Source organism: Lepisma saccharinum, chromosome 1, assembly GCF_977018435.1.
Source record: "Lepisma saccharinum chromosome 1, izLepSacc3.1, whole genome shotgun sequence".
NCBI lineage: Eukaryota > Metazoa > Arthropoda > Insecta > Zygentoma > Lepismatidae > Lepisma > Lepisma saccharinum.
Window position 1 is genome coordinate 99,186,771 of NC_139229.1, and position 17,705 is coordinate 99,204,475.

The 17,705-nt window shown below is 35.7% G+C and overlaps 1 protein-coding gene across 5 annotated transcripts; it reads right to left on the minus strand.

Annotated features, from left to right (window-relative positions):
* Positions 1–653: 653 nt before the first annotated feature.
* Smyd5 (SET and MYND domain containing, class 5) lies at positions 654–17,409 on the minus strand. 5 transcript variants are annotated; one of them, XM_083119292.1, is made up of 10 exons: positions 17,286–17,409; positions 15,095–15,207; positions 13,350–13,477; positions 9,410–9,530; positions 8,272–8,393; positions 6,030–6,138; positions 5,474–5,602; positions 4,178–4,355; positions 2,911–3,133; positions 654–1,528 (listed from the first exon to the last, which is right to left on the minus strand). In XM_083119292.1, the coding sequence occupies exons 2-10, from the start codon at positions 15,164–15,166 to the stop codon at positions 1,372–1,374; spliced, it is 1,239 nt and encodes a 412-aa protein (XP_082975418.1). In that variant the 5' UTR covers positions 15,167–15,207; positions 17,286–17,409; the 3' UTR covers positions 654–1,371. The 5 variants fall into 5 exon arrangements, with proteins under 5 accessions (XP_082975418.1, XP_082975428.1, XP_082975447.1 ...); XM_083119302.1 differs by having other exon boundaries at positions 17,302–17,397; XM_083119321.1 differs by having other exon boundaries at positions 15,095–15,210; positions 17,302–17,397.
* Positions 17,410–17,705: the final 296 nt, after the last annotated feature.

Consider the following 17,705-nt stretch of genomic DNA (forward strand, 5'->3'; position numbering starts at 1 on the left):
TCCCTTTATTGAAGGGACTTTATATGAAGATAAGGATTTGATTTGATTGAATCAGTTTTGTATTGAAATTGTCTACAGAAATTAACATGATATCCATAAAAACTATAATGAAGGGCTTCATTTTCTATTTATTTGGACATTAGTTTCCTTCATATAATGGCTTTCTCTGTAAATTGACTAAAAATAAGTCTGACAATGAATATATGCTATTATGCCATTTTCTTTTCATATAATAATTATTAGTTACTACATATCATCCTTGGACTGTACTAATGAGAGTTGTACACATGGGTGGAACAAGAACTTGCTCTGTAGGTGATATTCGTAGTCCATTTTTCTGCACTTGTGGTTCTTCAGTTCTTTGGGGTTTCAAAACAGTGTGTTTTATGGGGTAAGGTTGTCAGCCAAACCCCAAACCTGGAGGACCAGGTCTTTTAATTACCATTTTACAAAATGTTGTAGTTTCCTTCCAACATTCTGGAGCCTTTTGGTGCTAGTTCGCTTCATACCTCTGTCAATTTTTTTTTTTTTTTTTTTAAACAAAAAGAACTACATAGAATTATCTACTAAAAGGAAATCAGCAAAGTGAAATGAAATATTTTAAATGACTATTCATGCATCCTGTACATATTGCCACGTGGAAAAACAATCCATCATACCAAATTTTACAGGCAAAGGAATCATGTAGTTTATTTTGACTAGTTTCATGGTACAAAGCCTGGATTTTTCACTAAAACAGATAGAAATGAAGACCAATATGTTACCCTTAGATAAAGAAAAAACATTACAAATACTCATTTTTAAGTTTGAACAACATTTTCAGGGTGCATAACAAAATTAGTGAAATACATAGTTGAAAACTGTTTCTGATATTATTGTTACTCCTATCCATCAAAAATGCTCGCATCTACAGGAACCAATTTTTGCATGTTCATAAAATTCAGAAAGCTAAATTTAAGAAACAAGATGGAATGTTTGTGTTGATATTTAAGTAAAAAAATCTGTCGAACTTGAAAATAACAAAAGTCGCTGGAACCCTTAAAAATCAAGACTTCCTTACAAGACAACACGAATGTCATTACTTGCTATTGACACTTAACTATACTAAAGAAGTTCAGGTGTTTTCACTATTATGTAGACATTGTTTATGGCTTGGTTGCTACTTGTTTTGATTTTCGTAATGGAAACACAGTTGTGCTATAATATCAGTCTTGTATCAGTAAAATACCTACAGACAACAGTAACTATACACAAACAGGAACATCGGAAACTCTTAATTTTCTAAACTTATGGTCACATTAGTAGCAGTGTTTCAATGGGTTTGTGCGTTCCTTGAAAAGTGAACCAATTTTGTTCACCACGCAACTAGTATCACTCTCCGTTTTGAATGCAGTTGTGGGTCCCTTCCATGTGATCATCAGCTTCATCATCATCTTCTTCTTCGTCACACTCCTCATCACTTGTCACATCAGGATCATTTGCTTGGGAATCACATTTAACACAGTGGCATGTAAATAAGTAGTTATCTCTGTAATGGAAACATGTTATCGACATTATGAAGTTTCAATGTTTAGGAAAACTATAGGAACATAGTACTTGAAACCATGTGATGAATACACAAACAACATCTTTGCAGGGTCTGAATATCCTGGGGAATTATGCAAAAACATGTACATTTCCTTTTACTTTTACACCAATATGAGTGTATTTTTATGGAAAAAAAATGACAGCTATTTTAATACTCTGATTGTGTCGTTAGTTAATATAAGAATACTGTAAAATGAAGTTCAAGTTTGGTATGTATAGTTGCATGTAATGATCATACTAACATAACTATTGTTAATAATTTGCTACAATATAATTTCTTAAATGTTCACATAACCACGTAATTTGTATTTGCAAAAACAATCTAAACACCAGTTATTTTCAAAATTAAATCAGGTGCATTCTAGAATTATATTCATGGAGAACAACACTGATGGCATGTTGAATTACTTAGACCTTGAAATACAAATCCACAACAACAAAGTTGAGACTGGAGTTTTGCATAAACCTTTGAGTGGGGGGAACCTTCATACACAAAGAATCTGCGCATGGAGATAAAACAAAAGACAATTTATGATTTAATTTTATTCGGAGCCAAGAAATAGTGCAATAACCCAAAAAGCTATAACAAAGATATGGAATGGATTTTTGACAAGGCAGAAAAGAACCAGCTTGAAAAACAAAGCCTAAGTACTAGCAATTGACTTGCAGTTATTCGCCTTGCCTACTTACAGTATATTGAAATGTACATGGCGGGAATAATATAAAATTTAAATTTTGCAATCTTGATTGTTAATGAAATATGGGAGAATAGCAGGTCAGTACAGGAGCCTGGAGGATCTAAAAAATGTATTATAATACAGGAATTCGCAGGAAATATGTGTGAGTTGGTCACTCTACTTTGAAACACTATAAATTCTTGAAAATTGTAAAGTTATTCAAAATATTGATTAATTTTAATGTGTAATTACTGCATTCCAATTAAAATCAATTCATCACAGTTTTGCTTCAAAATGTTAAAATAGATAGTATTTATCATTATCAACAAAACATGACTTAAAAAACACACAGCCATATGCAACGTCCTAATTTCAAAATTTTGATCATAGATGACATTCAGTTAGATATTTTACTGCTCTTCTGTAAGGAAAAATATTAATTTTGAGGCTACGTTTAGTTGTTGTGATTTCAAATCTCATAAATTCTCAAATAAGTGAAAACTATTTTGCTACTAGTATAAATTAATATGTTTATTTACAATCCAGAAACAGAATTTTTACAGCATCCCCCCCCCCCCATTAAATCATCATGTATGTCAAAACCAGAATACCTGAAAAATATTACCACAATGCTAGTATTGCATACCTTAAAAGTTTGTTTCGTGTGTGCCTACTTCTGGAGAGAGTACACTCGTCTAAATAACTGACACATACTTCCTCTCCTGCTGCTATATTCTGCGTTGCACACATTACCAGCTGGAAATTACTGTATGGGAAACTAGGAACAGCATTCGGGATGCAGCTATGGTTGCAGGAGCTCTGAAGGGGGTACAGTGCAGAACCTTCGTTATTGAGGAACCCTCCGGATTCTGAAAGGAAAATATGTATATAAGCATTCTCAAATGACTAAATTTTAGTAAACTGACGTACATACATTAAGCTTTAATTTACTGATATTTAAACCCAAAGAAATTGATTGATTGATTTGGTTTATTTTCCTTTGCTTTTCTGCCACTTTTGGCTAATCACGAAGATGAGGATGAGGGATAATATGATGAAGGGAAAATCACAAAGAATACCCATGCCTAGGCTGGGAATTGAATCTGGGACTCCTGCTGTGCTAACCACTCCACCATGGAAGATGGTAAACCCAAATAATTATGAGGGGTACTACAACACATAAGGAAAGAGAAGAATGAATAGATAACAAATATGTTGACAGGAAAATTCTTTAGAGAAAGTGACATGCACTTCGGTGTTTAAAACTTTGAGAAAAAATATCTCCATTTTGTTATTTTGAGGCCGCAGAGGGATTTTTTTGGCATTGTTAGGGAAATGTGATGTGTATGATTGTGTTCAAAGATTTGGGTATCATCATTCAATAAACATTTCATATTTACTGGCTGATGAAATGAAAGTTTTCCAAATGGAAGACATTTGGTCATTTCTCACAAAGGTAAGCCATATATATTTTTTTGTCATTTAAACTAAAATTTGTCTCAATTTTCCAGAACTAAAACAATGTGAAAATCTTGAGCATAGAAGGAACCGTAAAAATGCATGTGAAAATAACAGAGTTTTTAAATTAATAACACCAAATTTTTCCCTAAACTGCGAAAAATAACACCAAATTGCAATAAAAAATAATATCGAAATTTAGGGAAAATAAAACTAAAACCTCACATTGTATCTAAAGATATCTGTTTGGCGGTTACGCAGAGATAGGTAATTTACACTGATAAGCTTAAATTTCAGAGTAAAGAAAACTTCAAGTCTCTAGATGAAATTCACGTACCATGGCTTTACAAAGTAATTGTCTCAAATTGTCTGAAACAACATCATCTAACCCTCCCCCTTCCTAAAAAATATACAACAACAAAAAAACAGCTTGTTATGCAATGTTTGTGACAAACCTTGCTCCAAGTCTTCATACAATTTGTCAATGAAGGTATCCAATTCCTGTTTGTTCTTTTCTGATAAATTCAAAGCAGCAGTGTTTTTCACCCACTCGCTGATAGCACTTGTCCCAATACCTTGACCATTTGTTCCCACCAACGCCACAAGAGATCGGAAGCCATCTGGTGTTAGCCACTGCAAGGTAAAATAGGAGAAAAAGAACAAATTATTGGCAATTTCTAAATATCATGTTTTACACCTTATTACTTTAAGTATTTAATGAAAATTATATACCACTAATAGATTATTGTTACAACCATTTGGTACAAAGTGCATACAAATTTTGACTACCATAGATCAACAAGTTAAGGCAAAATAATAATTAATTCTGCAAGCAAAGCAAATTGATGAAACCATGGAACTTAACCTCAGCAGAATGAGAAGTTCAACTTGAGCAATATTTATATCTGAAAGAATAAAGTCAGATAAATTGCATGATGCATGTTGCTTGAGGATTTCGCCAATCAAATGCAGGCTTGTGCAAACTGTCATGCTGCTATGGTGTGAAAAGGTAGCTCGTGCCATGTGTCGTTTCGGTCTCAAATGCATGTTACCAGTGTTCCGTAACTCGTGTCATGTGTAGTTTCGGTCTCAAATGCACGTTACCAGTGTTCAATGTGGGTGTCATTGCTAATGCAGATGATGTTGAGATGATAGTGCACCTCTGTTGGAACACATTCCAGCACATCCTTGGATGTCAATTCCATTGCATTAGAGGTGTGTTGTTTCAGCCCATCGAAGTTCTGTGGCATTTGGAGCAGATACACAGGATCCATGAAGTTTTCCTACAAGACGAAATGTTTGGTATGCCATCTGGTATTATTGCGAGGAGGAGCTGCAATTTGTATGGACAATGCAGACATGTTCGTAACATATGCCATACTATGAGTTGTGTTATCTCATTAGTCTACTTTACCGACTTTTATGGACTCCATTTGCACATGGCTAGAATCCTGTTCACCGTCTCTTCTGAAGTCTGTGGGCCCAGCCTTTTTCCTGGAAACAAACAGCTAGTGGATTCAAATCACATCATGCATCAGGCAATGGACTTTCTGTACAGTACACTCTTGACAAATTTGGTCTGAAAGTGTTGCCACAGCCTTTGTTCATCAGATAAAAATGCCTTCTGCTGCGATGCAACCATCTTTTACACACAGTGCCATTAGTGCATCTAGCAGCATTTACCTATGCATGCATTACAGTAAAACTAGATATAACAGATATGCATTCCTTACAAAAAGTAACCAACTTACATGATGCACTTCTTCAGAATTCAATGCTTGCACCATTAATGACCGAAGAATTTCCAACTGGCTACTAAACTGTTCTCCCAGCAGTTTATGTGCAATTTCTTCTTCTTCATTCACAGTTCTGTGACAAAACTGAAACACATATTTAGATTACAAAATGAAAGGTTGAAATCAAATTAGCACATTGCTCCTGTAACTGTATACTTTTTCAATTCCAATACTCCAACATCTGTAAAATATTTTAGATATACAGTACTACTAAGATGCTGCACACGGCAGCAAATTTTTACAAGAATACAGTCACAAAGAATTATGGAAATAGGCATGCATAGTAAAAATTAAACAAAACCAATCTTTCTCTTTTTTAATTTGAAGGTAAATTTAAATAGGTAGAGACTCTTCCTTTCTATATTTCACAATCACATTAATTTACTACTATGATTTAGTATTCAGTACAGACCCTACCAATATACATTGAAACTTGCCAATCTCCATGGTAGAGTGACTAGCATATCATGCCATGAAGTGATGTGAAAAATAATACAAAGCAATTCTTTACCTGCATGAATAAATTCATAGCACCCTGTTTGTCTTCTGCTTGTTGCACGGTAGCAATCATTCTTGCTAACAGAAGAATAGATGCTGTTTCTGGAGGGTAATGCATTTGTCTGGAAATAGTGAAAAAATAAATATAACTTATGTTATGTATACATGTTAGCATTAGTTTTCACTAGAAGGTCACTACTTGATTCTATATAATGCATTCACATATACTTTGGTAATACCCCACACCAAGTCTTTTCTTCTCCAACTTTGAATACATGTACAAACTTAACTACATTATAAATTATAGATTAAGTACAAACAATGCAGAAGTTTACAGATGGACCAATATGAAATTTTTAAGACTTGTTATAAGTGCCCACAAGTAAAGGTGTCCATTTTTTGTACATGCCTCTATTTATCTTGGGCTCCCACCATATTATGTGACTTCAATACACTTATTTCTTGTTTTTACCTTCATCTGACTTTACCTCTTAAAGTTTTAAAATGTAAAAGTCTAACCTCCTCATAAAGTTGCATGATGTGAAAGTAAGGGAGCTTTCAGACCAAAGTGAGAAATGAAAAGTGACACTTGCCACTTTGAAACGAACCTACATAAATAAATGCAAGCTTTTTCACCAAATGACAATCTGCACGCATCACTGGGCTTGTCACTCAATAGCATCATGCATCGTGCCACCTCAGACTGGTGGTCGCACATGTTTGTGTGAATGCTTTCTACAAACTGGATGGATCCATGTTTGTCAGTCCAGTGTGAAACCCCATGCCATGTCACAATGTTGAAATCAGTGCTTTTACTTTTTGACTGCTGGTTTCAGATGCCTTTCATTTAACTAATTCTCAAGTTTACTGCCCAAACTACCATATGCAAGAAGAAATACTCGATCTACCAGATACATTATCATACCCAGAAGAGGTTTTAAAAAATTGCGGAAGTGCCCTAATTACCTTCTGTGAACAGAAGCTATTTCAGATAATTAGAGCATCCAACGGACTGCACCTTTGTTCCTGCAGTAAATAACCAATTGCAACTATAAGGCACATCACATTAATTCCTGTGTCTTGCAGTCAAAAATCTAAAGCAATCCATATGGAAAAACAAAGACAATACATTAAAGAAAAGCAGGGATGCAACACAAAATACTAAACTACTTAAAACATGCTAAATTGTTAAAACAGACAATATATATTTTATAGTCAAATTAGCATGCAACATAATAAATTTTTGCAATATTTTGCCGACATAAACTGCTTCTATATACTAACTCATACACTAATGGCAAAAGGAAGAGAAATGAACATATATATATATATATATAGACAAATAAGCAAATACAAACTTACACAAAGGAATATTTCTTACTTCCACAAGATATCACTTTTCAACAATTTTAGGTTAAATGTCCCTCAGATAGCTTACAAATTATCGATCTAATATTGGGTATTTATCTACGTCCAGCCTCCAATCTTTCATTCAAACCTTTCCTGTCAGTGATGACTTTACAGTTCAGGTGTTGCTGCTCTTAACATGATGGATAGGTGGCGAAAGATTAACTGTTACTTGGAAGGGAGAGGCTATTTTGCTCCAGTCAGCTCAGATTGGAAAACAGATCTCCCAAAATGGAAGCTGTATGGAAATAACAATAATAATAACAGCTCGCACTGTGGCCGTGCAACCTATGGTGTCATGTTTTGGGCTCCAGCTATGAAACGGGCACAGGTTCAAGTCTCCTGGGTGAAGCGTAACATCGGCCTGCATATGGACTGGTGGCCACCCACCATTGTGAGGAAATGTGGGGGCTGTGAATGAGTAGCGTAACCTAGTCATAAAATACTTACAACAATGGCTGGTGGTTCGTTGTGCTGACCACACATCACTCTAGCTGGTTGGGTGATGTGGGAGTGAGACCGGCAGTTGATAGGTAGGCCTTCAAGGACTATTATGCAACGGATTATTATTATTATAAGGAAATAAACACAATTACCATCCATGCCCTGTACTCGATCCCAACCTAAGAAGCTAACTGAGGTGGGATGAACATGACAAAATATGCCATTAGTGACTTTGTTTCACTGCATAGCTAAATCTGTCTTAGATCATAAACTTTAAATAAATGCAACACATTTCTCACACCACCATTTAAATTCAACAACACGCTTAGGAAGTACAATCTGTATCTAATTCACGCAAATACATATCGAGTAAGAAATAAAGACGAAAATGAAAACTGCATTACTTCCAAGCTTCATTTAGCTTCTCCAATGGATGTGATGGATTAGGAACTCGAGATCTCAAACACAATGTTTTATGATATTGATTCCATGCTTGTTCGCTGCATTGGCTACTGCAATATTTCACCTGAAAACAATAACGACAATCATATACAAATAAAGATGCCACATACAGCGAAAATGAAGCTACATATATTTGGCATACACAATGTTATTTTTACATTATTTCACTTTTTGAGGTATTGCCAATGCTTGTTTGGTTTGCTTCTGTGGTGAACAGGTAGCATAACAGCAAAGCAAGGGGTTCTGGGTAAAGCATCAACACCTCATGAATGGTCTCTCACAAATTGCATTGGCTCTATTTGGGTTTTTTTGTGTATAAATAAATAAATAAATGTTTAATTGTATCTGACTTGTGATTGGAGGTTTTACTTTTGTTAATACCACATGAATGGTCTCTCACCAATTATATTGACTATTTGTTTTTTGTGGAAACTAATATATGCCAGTCATCCTAAAAAAAGGGGGGGGGTAGAAATCTTGTCAAAGTAAATAAAAAGTTTTAAAAATATTTACACTTTTTTCAGGAGTTAATTTAGTCATTAGTCACAAAATTCATCAGCTTTATTCCTTCCAGAAATATTTTCCCCTCTTTTTACGTAGAATATGTATATGTACATAGAATATGTATATTTTCCCCTTCGTTGACTGCATTGAATATTTATGAATGTAGATTATTTTAATATATTTTCCTTAAGTTAAATTTTAATACATTGTGATTAATGAAGTAATCATATTAGAACCCCCTATGAACATCAAAAAATTATTTTATGAAGATCATGGTTGAGTAAAATATTAAAAGGTAATGGGGAACTTTGCACTCCGTGGACACTGATAAAAAGTTCCTATAAAAATAGGATTGGGCCCAGAATCTTCGGAAAAGCTGGGGGAGAGGGGGTTGCCCTAGGTGCTGAAAAAGCAAAAACAAAAATGTTTGAAAAGAGTTAAGTCAAGCATCCTGTGTAATTAAATTATTATTCTTACTCAGGAGTATGATATTTGTCAAATACATTTTCCTACATCCAATACAGACATCCAAGATAAAGTTGACAATTCAGATATGTTAGCAAACTGATAACTCACCCCACACAAGTTACATTCTGCATGCAAATCTTTTCTTGTAGCACAGCACTGTGGGTAAGGTAAAGTAAGATCTTGTATTCCTGTTAGACGTCTTGCATTTTCTTCTGCTCCTTCCAGAAACCTACAAAAATATTACTGTGCATAAGTGACCACAATTCATGAAAACAAACATGCAAAGAGCAACAATATACCTGTACGAGGGTTGGCGATTTAATAGTGGCAACTATTTATTTACAATTTATACAAAAGAGATACCTCTGTGAAACTTTTACAGCCCTTTCACCTGTTGCCAGCGATGTGTGTAGCAATGCCTATTCTGTTCATGGTTCAAATGTAGTAGTCTATTGCCTGAAGAACCTCTGGAACAGTTCGGAAGCAAATGCCACGAAGTAGTTACTTCATCTTACGGATCAAATCAAAGTCACGAGGGCTGGTAGGGCACCTGCAAGCTAACAAATCAGCCACAGGTTGCACTACATGCACCCGAGCATTGTCCTGCACAATGATGGGAGGATTCAGCTGAAAGTGTCCCCTTTTCTTTCACAATGCAGCTCGCAGGTTATGTTCCAAAAATGGACAGTAATACTGCACATTGACGGTCTATTCTTGAAGGTATGCATTAAGATAATACCATCACAATTGTCCATGAGAATCACCATAACTTTCACATTAGTTAGGTTCTGACTACACAACTTTAGACCGCCAACTCCAACGATACTCCATTCCTCTCGTCACTGCGCATGCACCTAGTGTTGGAAGGAAGAGTCCATTTACTGGGAGGTAGGTTAGGTACTTAGAATAGGTATACAGAGAGCATGTGTGACGTCAGCTGAAGCCAAAATAGCTTACGGCGGCTACCATATTGGGATGTTCCACACGGCTGTTGCGTCTATTTGTTAACATTCAGCGAGAGGGAATTTCGTCGGGAAAATTAAGGCTGCTTGTTATGTTTCTTTATGTTTAAATCGTCAGAAACAATAACACAAAGTTCTTAGTAACTAGTTTTGACAAAAAACAAAGTGATCTAGACCTTTTTATGTACTGGGGCGTGTTAATTTGCCATATGTAATGCTACATTAGTATACCAGAAAGAGTTTAATGAAATAACAATAGAATCAAAATAGGAGTTGCATTTATAACTCCTACATTCATAAATGCATCACAAAACATTATTATATAAAAATATGAGCTATGTACAAAAGGTTAACACGATTTAATAACAAGCCACCTCAAGTTGAGATTGTAGGTAGATTTCGGACCGAAATATCAAGCAATAGGCTACAAGACAGGAGCCCGTTCATTCAATGGAAGCATTCAGATTGAAGAGACAGGCAACAATCGCCTCTTGGCAACAGACTCGGAAATTAATGCAATTTTTTAAACTGAAGCGACACGACAAACTTCACATGTCGCTTGTCACTCGGACTGGATCATTTTCCCAATACCATACATAGTGTTGCTTCGGTGTGTTGATCGTGCATCTGCAGTGAATATTTTGCTTTGGTGAGAATTCACACTGTAGCAACGGCCGACACATGTCGCTTGGGAACGAGCCAATCAACAGCAAACGTTTCACACCGTAGCGACACGACAGGCTGCACCATCAGAAATAAATGAGACCTTCGGAGCCGAAGCGACACGCCAAGCTGCACGTGTTGCCTCGGTTTGTTGGTGGTGCATGCACGGTTATTTTTTTATTTTTGCTTCAGACTGAAGGGGCTCGTGTCACTTGTCGCCTCAAATAATAGAGTTTTCAGATCTAATGTACACGGGACTCGTGTTGTGTCGGAACAAGCAAACCAACGTTTACACCTGAAAAAACTATTATTTGAGGCGACAAACGATATGGGGTCCTTCAGTCTGAAGCAAAAAAATTAACCGTGCATGCGCCACCACCGGACCGAGGTGACACGAAGGGCAATATTAAGAAAACGGCCCAGTCTGAGTGACATGTGCAGCTTGGCATGTCACTTCGGTTCGGAAGGTCTCATTTATTTCTGATGGTTGGTTTCCAAGCGATACGTTTCTCTTTTTCCATGTCTGAAGAAATTTGAATGAAGGTAAAGAAGTTTATTTTATATTAAAAGAACAATCCTTTAGCTTTAAAATGAGCCCAACATGAAGATTCTAGTTTACCTGCAACAACAGTTATGAATTTTTTTCTTCAGCCCTGTGTATCAAATTTTTCATTTTTCCCCTAAGTTGACAACCCTGCTACACAAAAAAAGCATGCATTGCTGTTGGCTGTTATTGTGCAAATGTTCTTTGCTCCTCAAATACTACCAACTCTGAAATGGTGAGGTCAAAAATTCCATTTTTTTGAGTGATTTGGCATGGAATGACCCAAAAGCCGCTCTTTGTTCATTCAATGAATTTACATTCCACAAAGTTCTCAACACGTATAAATATTTGCAATAGTTATGTTTAAGAAATGTGGGAACAATTTTCGCTATTCCAATATGTCACAATTTTGAATTTAAAAATTTATACATACTGTTAATAATAATACCACTAATAAAATCACAACAGAAATGCATGTATAATAAGCGTAAATATGTTAAAACCAAGAAGTGAAAATGAGAATCTCAATAGCAAAAGAAGCTTTCAATAAAAGACAAAATGTTTTTTGTGGACCCATGGACATAGGTCTAAGGAAGAGATTAGTGAAATGTTTTGTGTGGAGTGTAGCACTATAAGGTGCAGAAACCTGGAAGAAATTAAGAAAAACAACTCTAAGCTTTTGAAATGTGGACATGGCGAAAAATGGAGCATGTAAAATGAGGACAGACAATGTAAGAAACGAAGCCGTACTAAAATGAGTTGATGAGAAAAGATCTATAATGGAGACCATCAAGAAGAGGAAAAGAAACTGGTTAGGACACTGTCTAAGAAGGAACTGTCTGCTAAGGGATGCCTTGGAGGGAATGGTTGAAGGAGGAAAAGTCCGTGGAAGAAAGAGATATCAGCTTATGGATGATATTAAATTAACTGTGTCGTATGCTATTACGAAGCGTAAGGCAGAGAATAGGGAAAGCTGGAGATTGCAGTGAAAAACCTGCCAATTAGGCAGAAAACAATGAATAAATGAATGTTGTAAGCATGTTGTTTATCTGGGACCTCTCAATTCCTTCTTTTTTTAAAACATTTCTTGCCACTTCTATTGTTGCATCCGAAAGCTGCACACAGGGGCATAGCAGCTTCTTATATATTATCTACTCGCAGTGTCATTGAAATGTACAGATAGTATGCACTATAAACAAACATTCCACGCTCAAATCCCTACTTCCACCACTGTATCGGCTGCAACTGTGGCACATCCCAATATGGTGGTTTTACCTCACCCCCTTCCCCTTACGGCTTCATTCCCCTCACCCAGAAAACATGCTTGCGCTCTCTCTATACCTTCTATACTCTAAGGTTAGGTACCAAACTAATGTGATACAAGCGAGAAGCACCAGTTGTGTTTCATGGCATGTATACAGCAATGTTGCCACTATAAAATATCCAACCCATGTATGTATAGATATGTGTGTGTGTGAGTGTACATGTGACTTGTGTTATATTCATTAATGTATCTGTAACAATTATAGGTTGATGTATTTGGCTGAGTGGAAGATAAACCTATGTCTGGCCTGAACTCCCATCATGAGTGAATAATAATAACAATGCATTCATCACAATATTTGAATTCTTTATTTAGAGAAACTAGGTAAAGCTGTTAAATCTCTTACACCAATCTGCTTAAGTTTTAATATTTAAAAAATGCTCTGTTTACAATATACACAAGAACTTATCCCTGTTAGATGATAATTTCTACTCAACCATGTTTGACAATTCATGTTTAATTGTCCCTTAGTATACAAATATCTATGTATGTCCTTTCAGAGATTGTAATGGTGATGATAATATTGAATCAAAATGGTTTATTGTTATTCTTTACCTCATGCAAAAATCACAAGCCCGATAACCACATGTGGCGTTCCACGAAAACTGACAGCACACCAAAGGTCTTTCCTCGAACAAAACATCACCAACTTTAAATGCTTTTGTTGCAAACAGTCCTTTGCCCTGAAATAGAATAAAGAAAGTTAATAACCTGGTCATTTAACTTCGGTACTCTACATCTTCTTTATTAGACATACTATTTTACTAATTTTGTGCATGTAAGTATGTGGAATATGGAACTACAGGTATACTGTGGCAATCTAACCCTAACCTACCATGTTAGTAGTTCTAAATAGAAATTTTACATTGTTTGAAATAAAAACCTTTTCCTGTTATGTACACATAAGGCAACATAACGGAATCAGCTTAACTTATGTTATGTACAAACACTTTGGTAGAGGAATCAAAATTTCATACAAAACAAAACTATGAATCATGTAAAGAAATGTGAATTTAAACTATGAACATACCTGCACAGATGGCCAGGCACGTAGCCAGGGGGAGGGCTCGGGGGGGTTTTAGCCCCCCAAAAAAATCCTACAAATATCTAATTTACATAGTGTATAGTGATAACTAACTTTACATCCTTAGCAGGATTAAACATCTAGTATAATAAGTTGCAATATACTGAGAAATTCATCTTGACGGCTTCTAACTTCACTTTTTCATCTTTAAATGGTGGTTACTGATAAGGGATGAGCCCCTCCCGAAATAAAATCCTGGCTACAGGCCTGCAGTTGGCACCACTATTCTGTATTTTATGTATCATTCTTCCAGACATTCCACGAAACTATTTATTTTTTCTGTATTTTGTGCTTTTTTACCCTTCCAGTGATAAAGATAAAAATATGCATGGGGTAAAAGTTCACACTGTAATCTCTTAAGTAGGGATGTGCCGAAGCTGATTACAAATGTATGAAAATCGGCCGAAATTGACACATCCGCATCGGTATCAGAATCGGCAAAAATCCGATATTTAAACCGGCACAGATTATACTAGAGTTTTTAGCTTCTAATAAGTTTTATAAGATTTATTGAAAATTTGGTTATGATTCGTCATTATTGTAGAGTTTTTGTAATAAAAATTATTGCAAACTCATTCAGAGGATCAACCTAACTATAAATCGGAAATAAAACAGTACATAGCTGAACCAGGATCTGCTGTTGTATTGGAAATTCAAAAATGAATATTCAAACCTGAAGCAAGTCTTGAGAAAATACTTGGGCATACCTGCTGCATCAGTATTCAGTGATTGAGTGTTCAGTGTTGCTGAACAGATTTGAGATAAGAGAAGAAGTAGGTTACTTCCTGAAGTGCTTCCAAATCTCGTGTTTCTAAAGTTGAATCTTGCAGAACAGGAATTCATTTTGCATTTCAAAGAACTGCTTGTGTACTAATGTTTAACCTCTTGAGAATCCATGTTCTTCTTAAAGGTTCACATAACATTTTGTAGATGCAAATGTACATTCGCATGTCTTGAGAATATATATGTATATACATATGATATGCAATAGAAATGTACATAGAAAATTTATTTTTGTCATGCTGAAAGTAACATCCCATTTCTGTTTAATAATCTTATGTATTGGAATCGGTTAAATATCGGTATCGGTTCCAAAAATTATTGGTACATCGGCATCGGTACATTTTCAGCTTCGTCACATCCCTACTCTTAAGCAATAAACTTAACCTAGCAAAATTAATAATGACCATATAAAAGTGATATTTTTGTGGCATACCTTTGGTTCTCCTATGATTCTGACTTCCACTCCTGTATCTTCCATTTCACTTCCCTCACTTATATCTTCCATTTTCTCATAGAAGGCACTAGAACATTTTCTGCAGTACTAATCTGCTGAAGTAAATAAAAGTATGATCAGTATTTCACATGGTGAACTTTATTAGTTTGCCTAATCATCAATCACACCATGCAATAAGAACAAACTTACCCTTAGTGACCATTTTTGTTGTATTGGATTGATTTCCCCATTTCACCTGTGCTTCACTAAAATTAATTGAAAATAACAGGTTGACACGAATGACAAAATCCCTTTGTTATTTTTGTATGAATGTGTACATGTGATATTATTAAATATTGTGTTACTATGTTTTTCTTACAAAATTTAGAAGGAATACAAATAGCTTAGTAGCCCAGGAAATAACAACTTATTACACCAAATAATATGTAGAGCATATTTGTATAACTAAACATGCAGCAACGATTCTGAATGTTTAATGATTTTTTTTCAAGTTTCGTAGGAGAAAGACAAAGTATTGCGAATTGTGGAAATGATTGTTACAGTAAATTTCAACCTTGGTGAAAGTAATTATCACAAGACATAAAAACTACCTTATGCAAGCATCCCGCTTCCCAGCGACCGGGCACTTTTCTTTCATAGAAGAAATAAAAATTATAGCATAAAGTGGAAATAATTGTGAACGTAAATTTGAAACTTCCTGAAAGTAGTTAAGTGTTTGTACTTCTGAAAAGTCACATTTAATGGTGCAAAGATGTTGTTTTACCATAAAAAAGGCATTGCACAGACTACTCGCTGTTGCCTCTTTACATGAGGCTCAAAGGGGTGTCGTGCTTCAGACCCTCCTAACTAGGAAAGCATTTAGTGACATTATTTTATTTTAATGTTAAGAACCCTTAACCTGACCCACCTAACCCAACTACAAAAGCAGTTAGGGAAGTTTTTGGCAACTGGAACTACACAATAGCTCACCACATGATAAATGAATAGATTAAAAAAACCTTCCCACCCCACACATATGCCCTAGATGACAGCAGCAGTCCATGACTAAGACAATGTAAACAAATGGCTGGTGGCAAGAAAACTATTCTATAGGATTATCCGGAAGTGAAAAAACATTCTTATGCAAACACACAGCAAATAATCACTAAAACGCCAAAGTATGTGTTAACAGCTATAAAATAGAAATCGAACCATGCAAAAAATATGTGCATATCATAATGAACTTAATTAAACAAAAGGCACTTGGGTATCAGTTTGTTATATCGGAGACACTTTAAAATCTGATATTTTGTGTTTCGTATGGTTCGTACTTACCAATTGTGTATTGCGGAACATATTTGAAGGTGCCATTAAGGTTTTCACATGATTAGAAACATTTTTTACAATAAAATATGCCATTTCTCGAAGTGTTACGGAACGCACGTCATGGTGCGAGCCCCACAAACCATTCACGGATAGCCCCAAAAACCATTTGGCATCGTATAACCATCCATGAATAGCCCCAAAAACCATTGCCGGATAGCCCCACGGATCATTCACAGGTTAGGTTAGGTTTGGCAAACATAGTTAAAAAAAACGGCGTGGTTACGTTTTCGCTTAAATTGAAGCAACGGGAATTGATTTCCGGCTGAAACAGATTGAAAGATGAAAGAAAATACCTCGAAGAACTTCGACAATGCTACAGAAACTGATTTCCGCAAGTAGTTTCTCCTGTAAATTTGAAGACAAGGGTCTCCGATATAACGAACTGTTACCGGAACTTGGGCCTAAACATGCCTCTAAATGGTGCACTTCTCTATTTTTGTTCATATATAAGTTAGTTTTACTGTATGATAGTGCACTGGTCCTCGACAAAGATAGTATTATCCCCTTGTACTTAAGAAGCAAAGTCTTTATACATGGCAAGCAGTTAAATTTTTCCAAATGCGAAAACAAGAAATTTCACCCATCTCAGAACATGTATGTACATAATATGTACGATACGTACCCTGCGTTAACATCAATCAAATATTTGCCACGTAATATCTACGGCAGGTGGAACATACACGTGTGAATATATACGACAGGTGGAACATACACGTGTGACTGTTAAAATTACTTTGGGGCTATTTCGTTCCCATTAGCTTAATGGTAACGTTAAATATTTCTACTGGACAAATAAAATAATTACCACATTCGCATCTTACGTTAATGTAGACAGAACAAGCCAAAATACAAACGGATTAACTTATGTACGCTTGTTTTATATACTCTGTTTCTGCTTCTGCTAGTGTGTGGGTGACGGTGGGTCTCACTTATCGCACAACGCTCGAGCAACATTGTGTTCTGATGTCACGGGAGAAAGTTTTTTTAATATAAGGCTAGACGCCTACGTTGTCAGGTTAGGCTAGCTAGGTTTAGTTCTCTTAGCCTAAATAATAATTTTTCATTGTATTTATGCTAATGGAACCTCACCTAACCTCGTAGGCATTCCTCAACTGACGTCAGAACACAAGGTAGCAAGACTGTGTGCGGAGAGGAAGACCCGTGACGTGAATGCTGACGGGTCTTACTTATTGGACAAGACTCAAACAACTTTTGGGTCAAATCC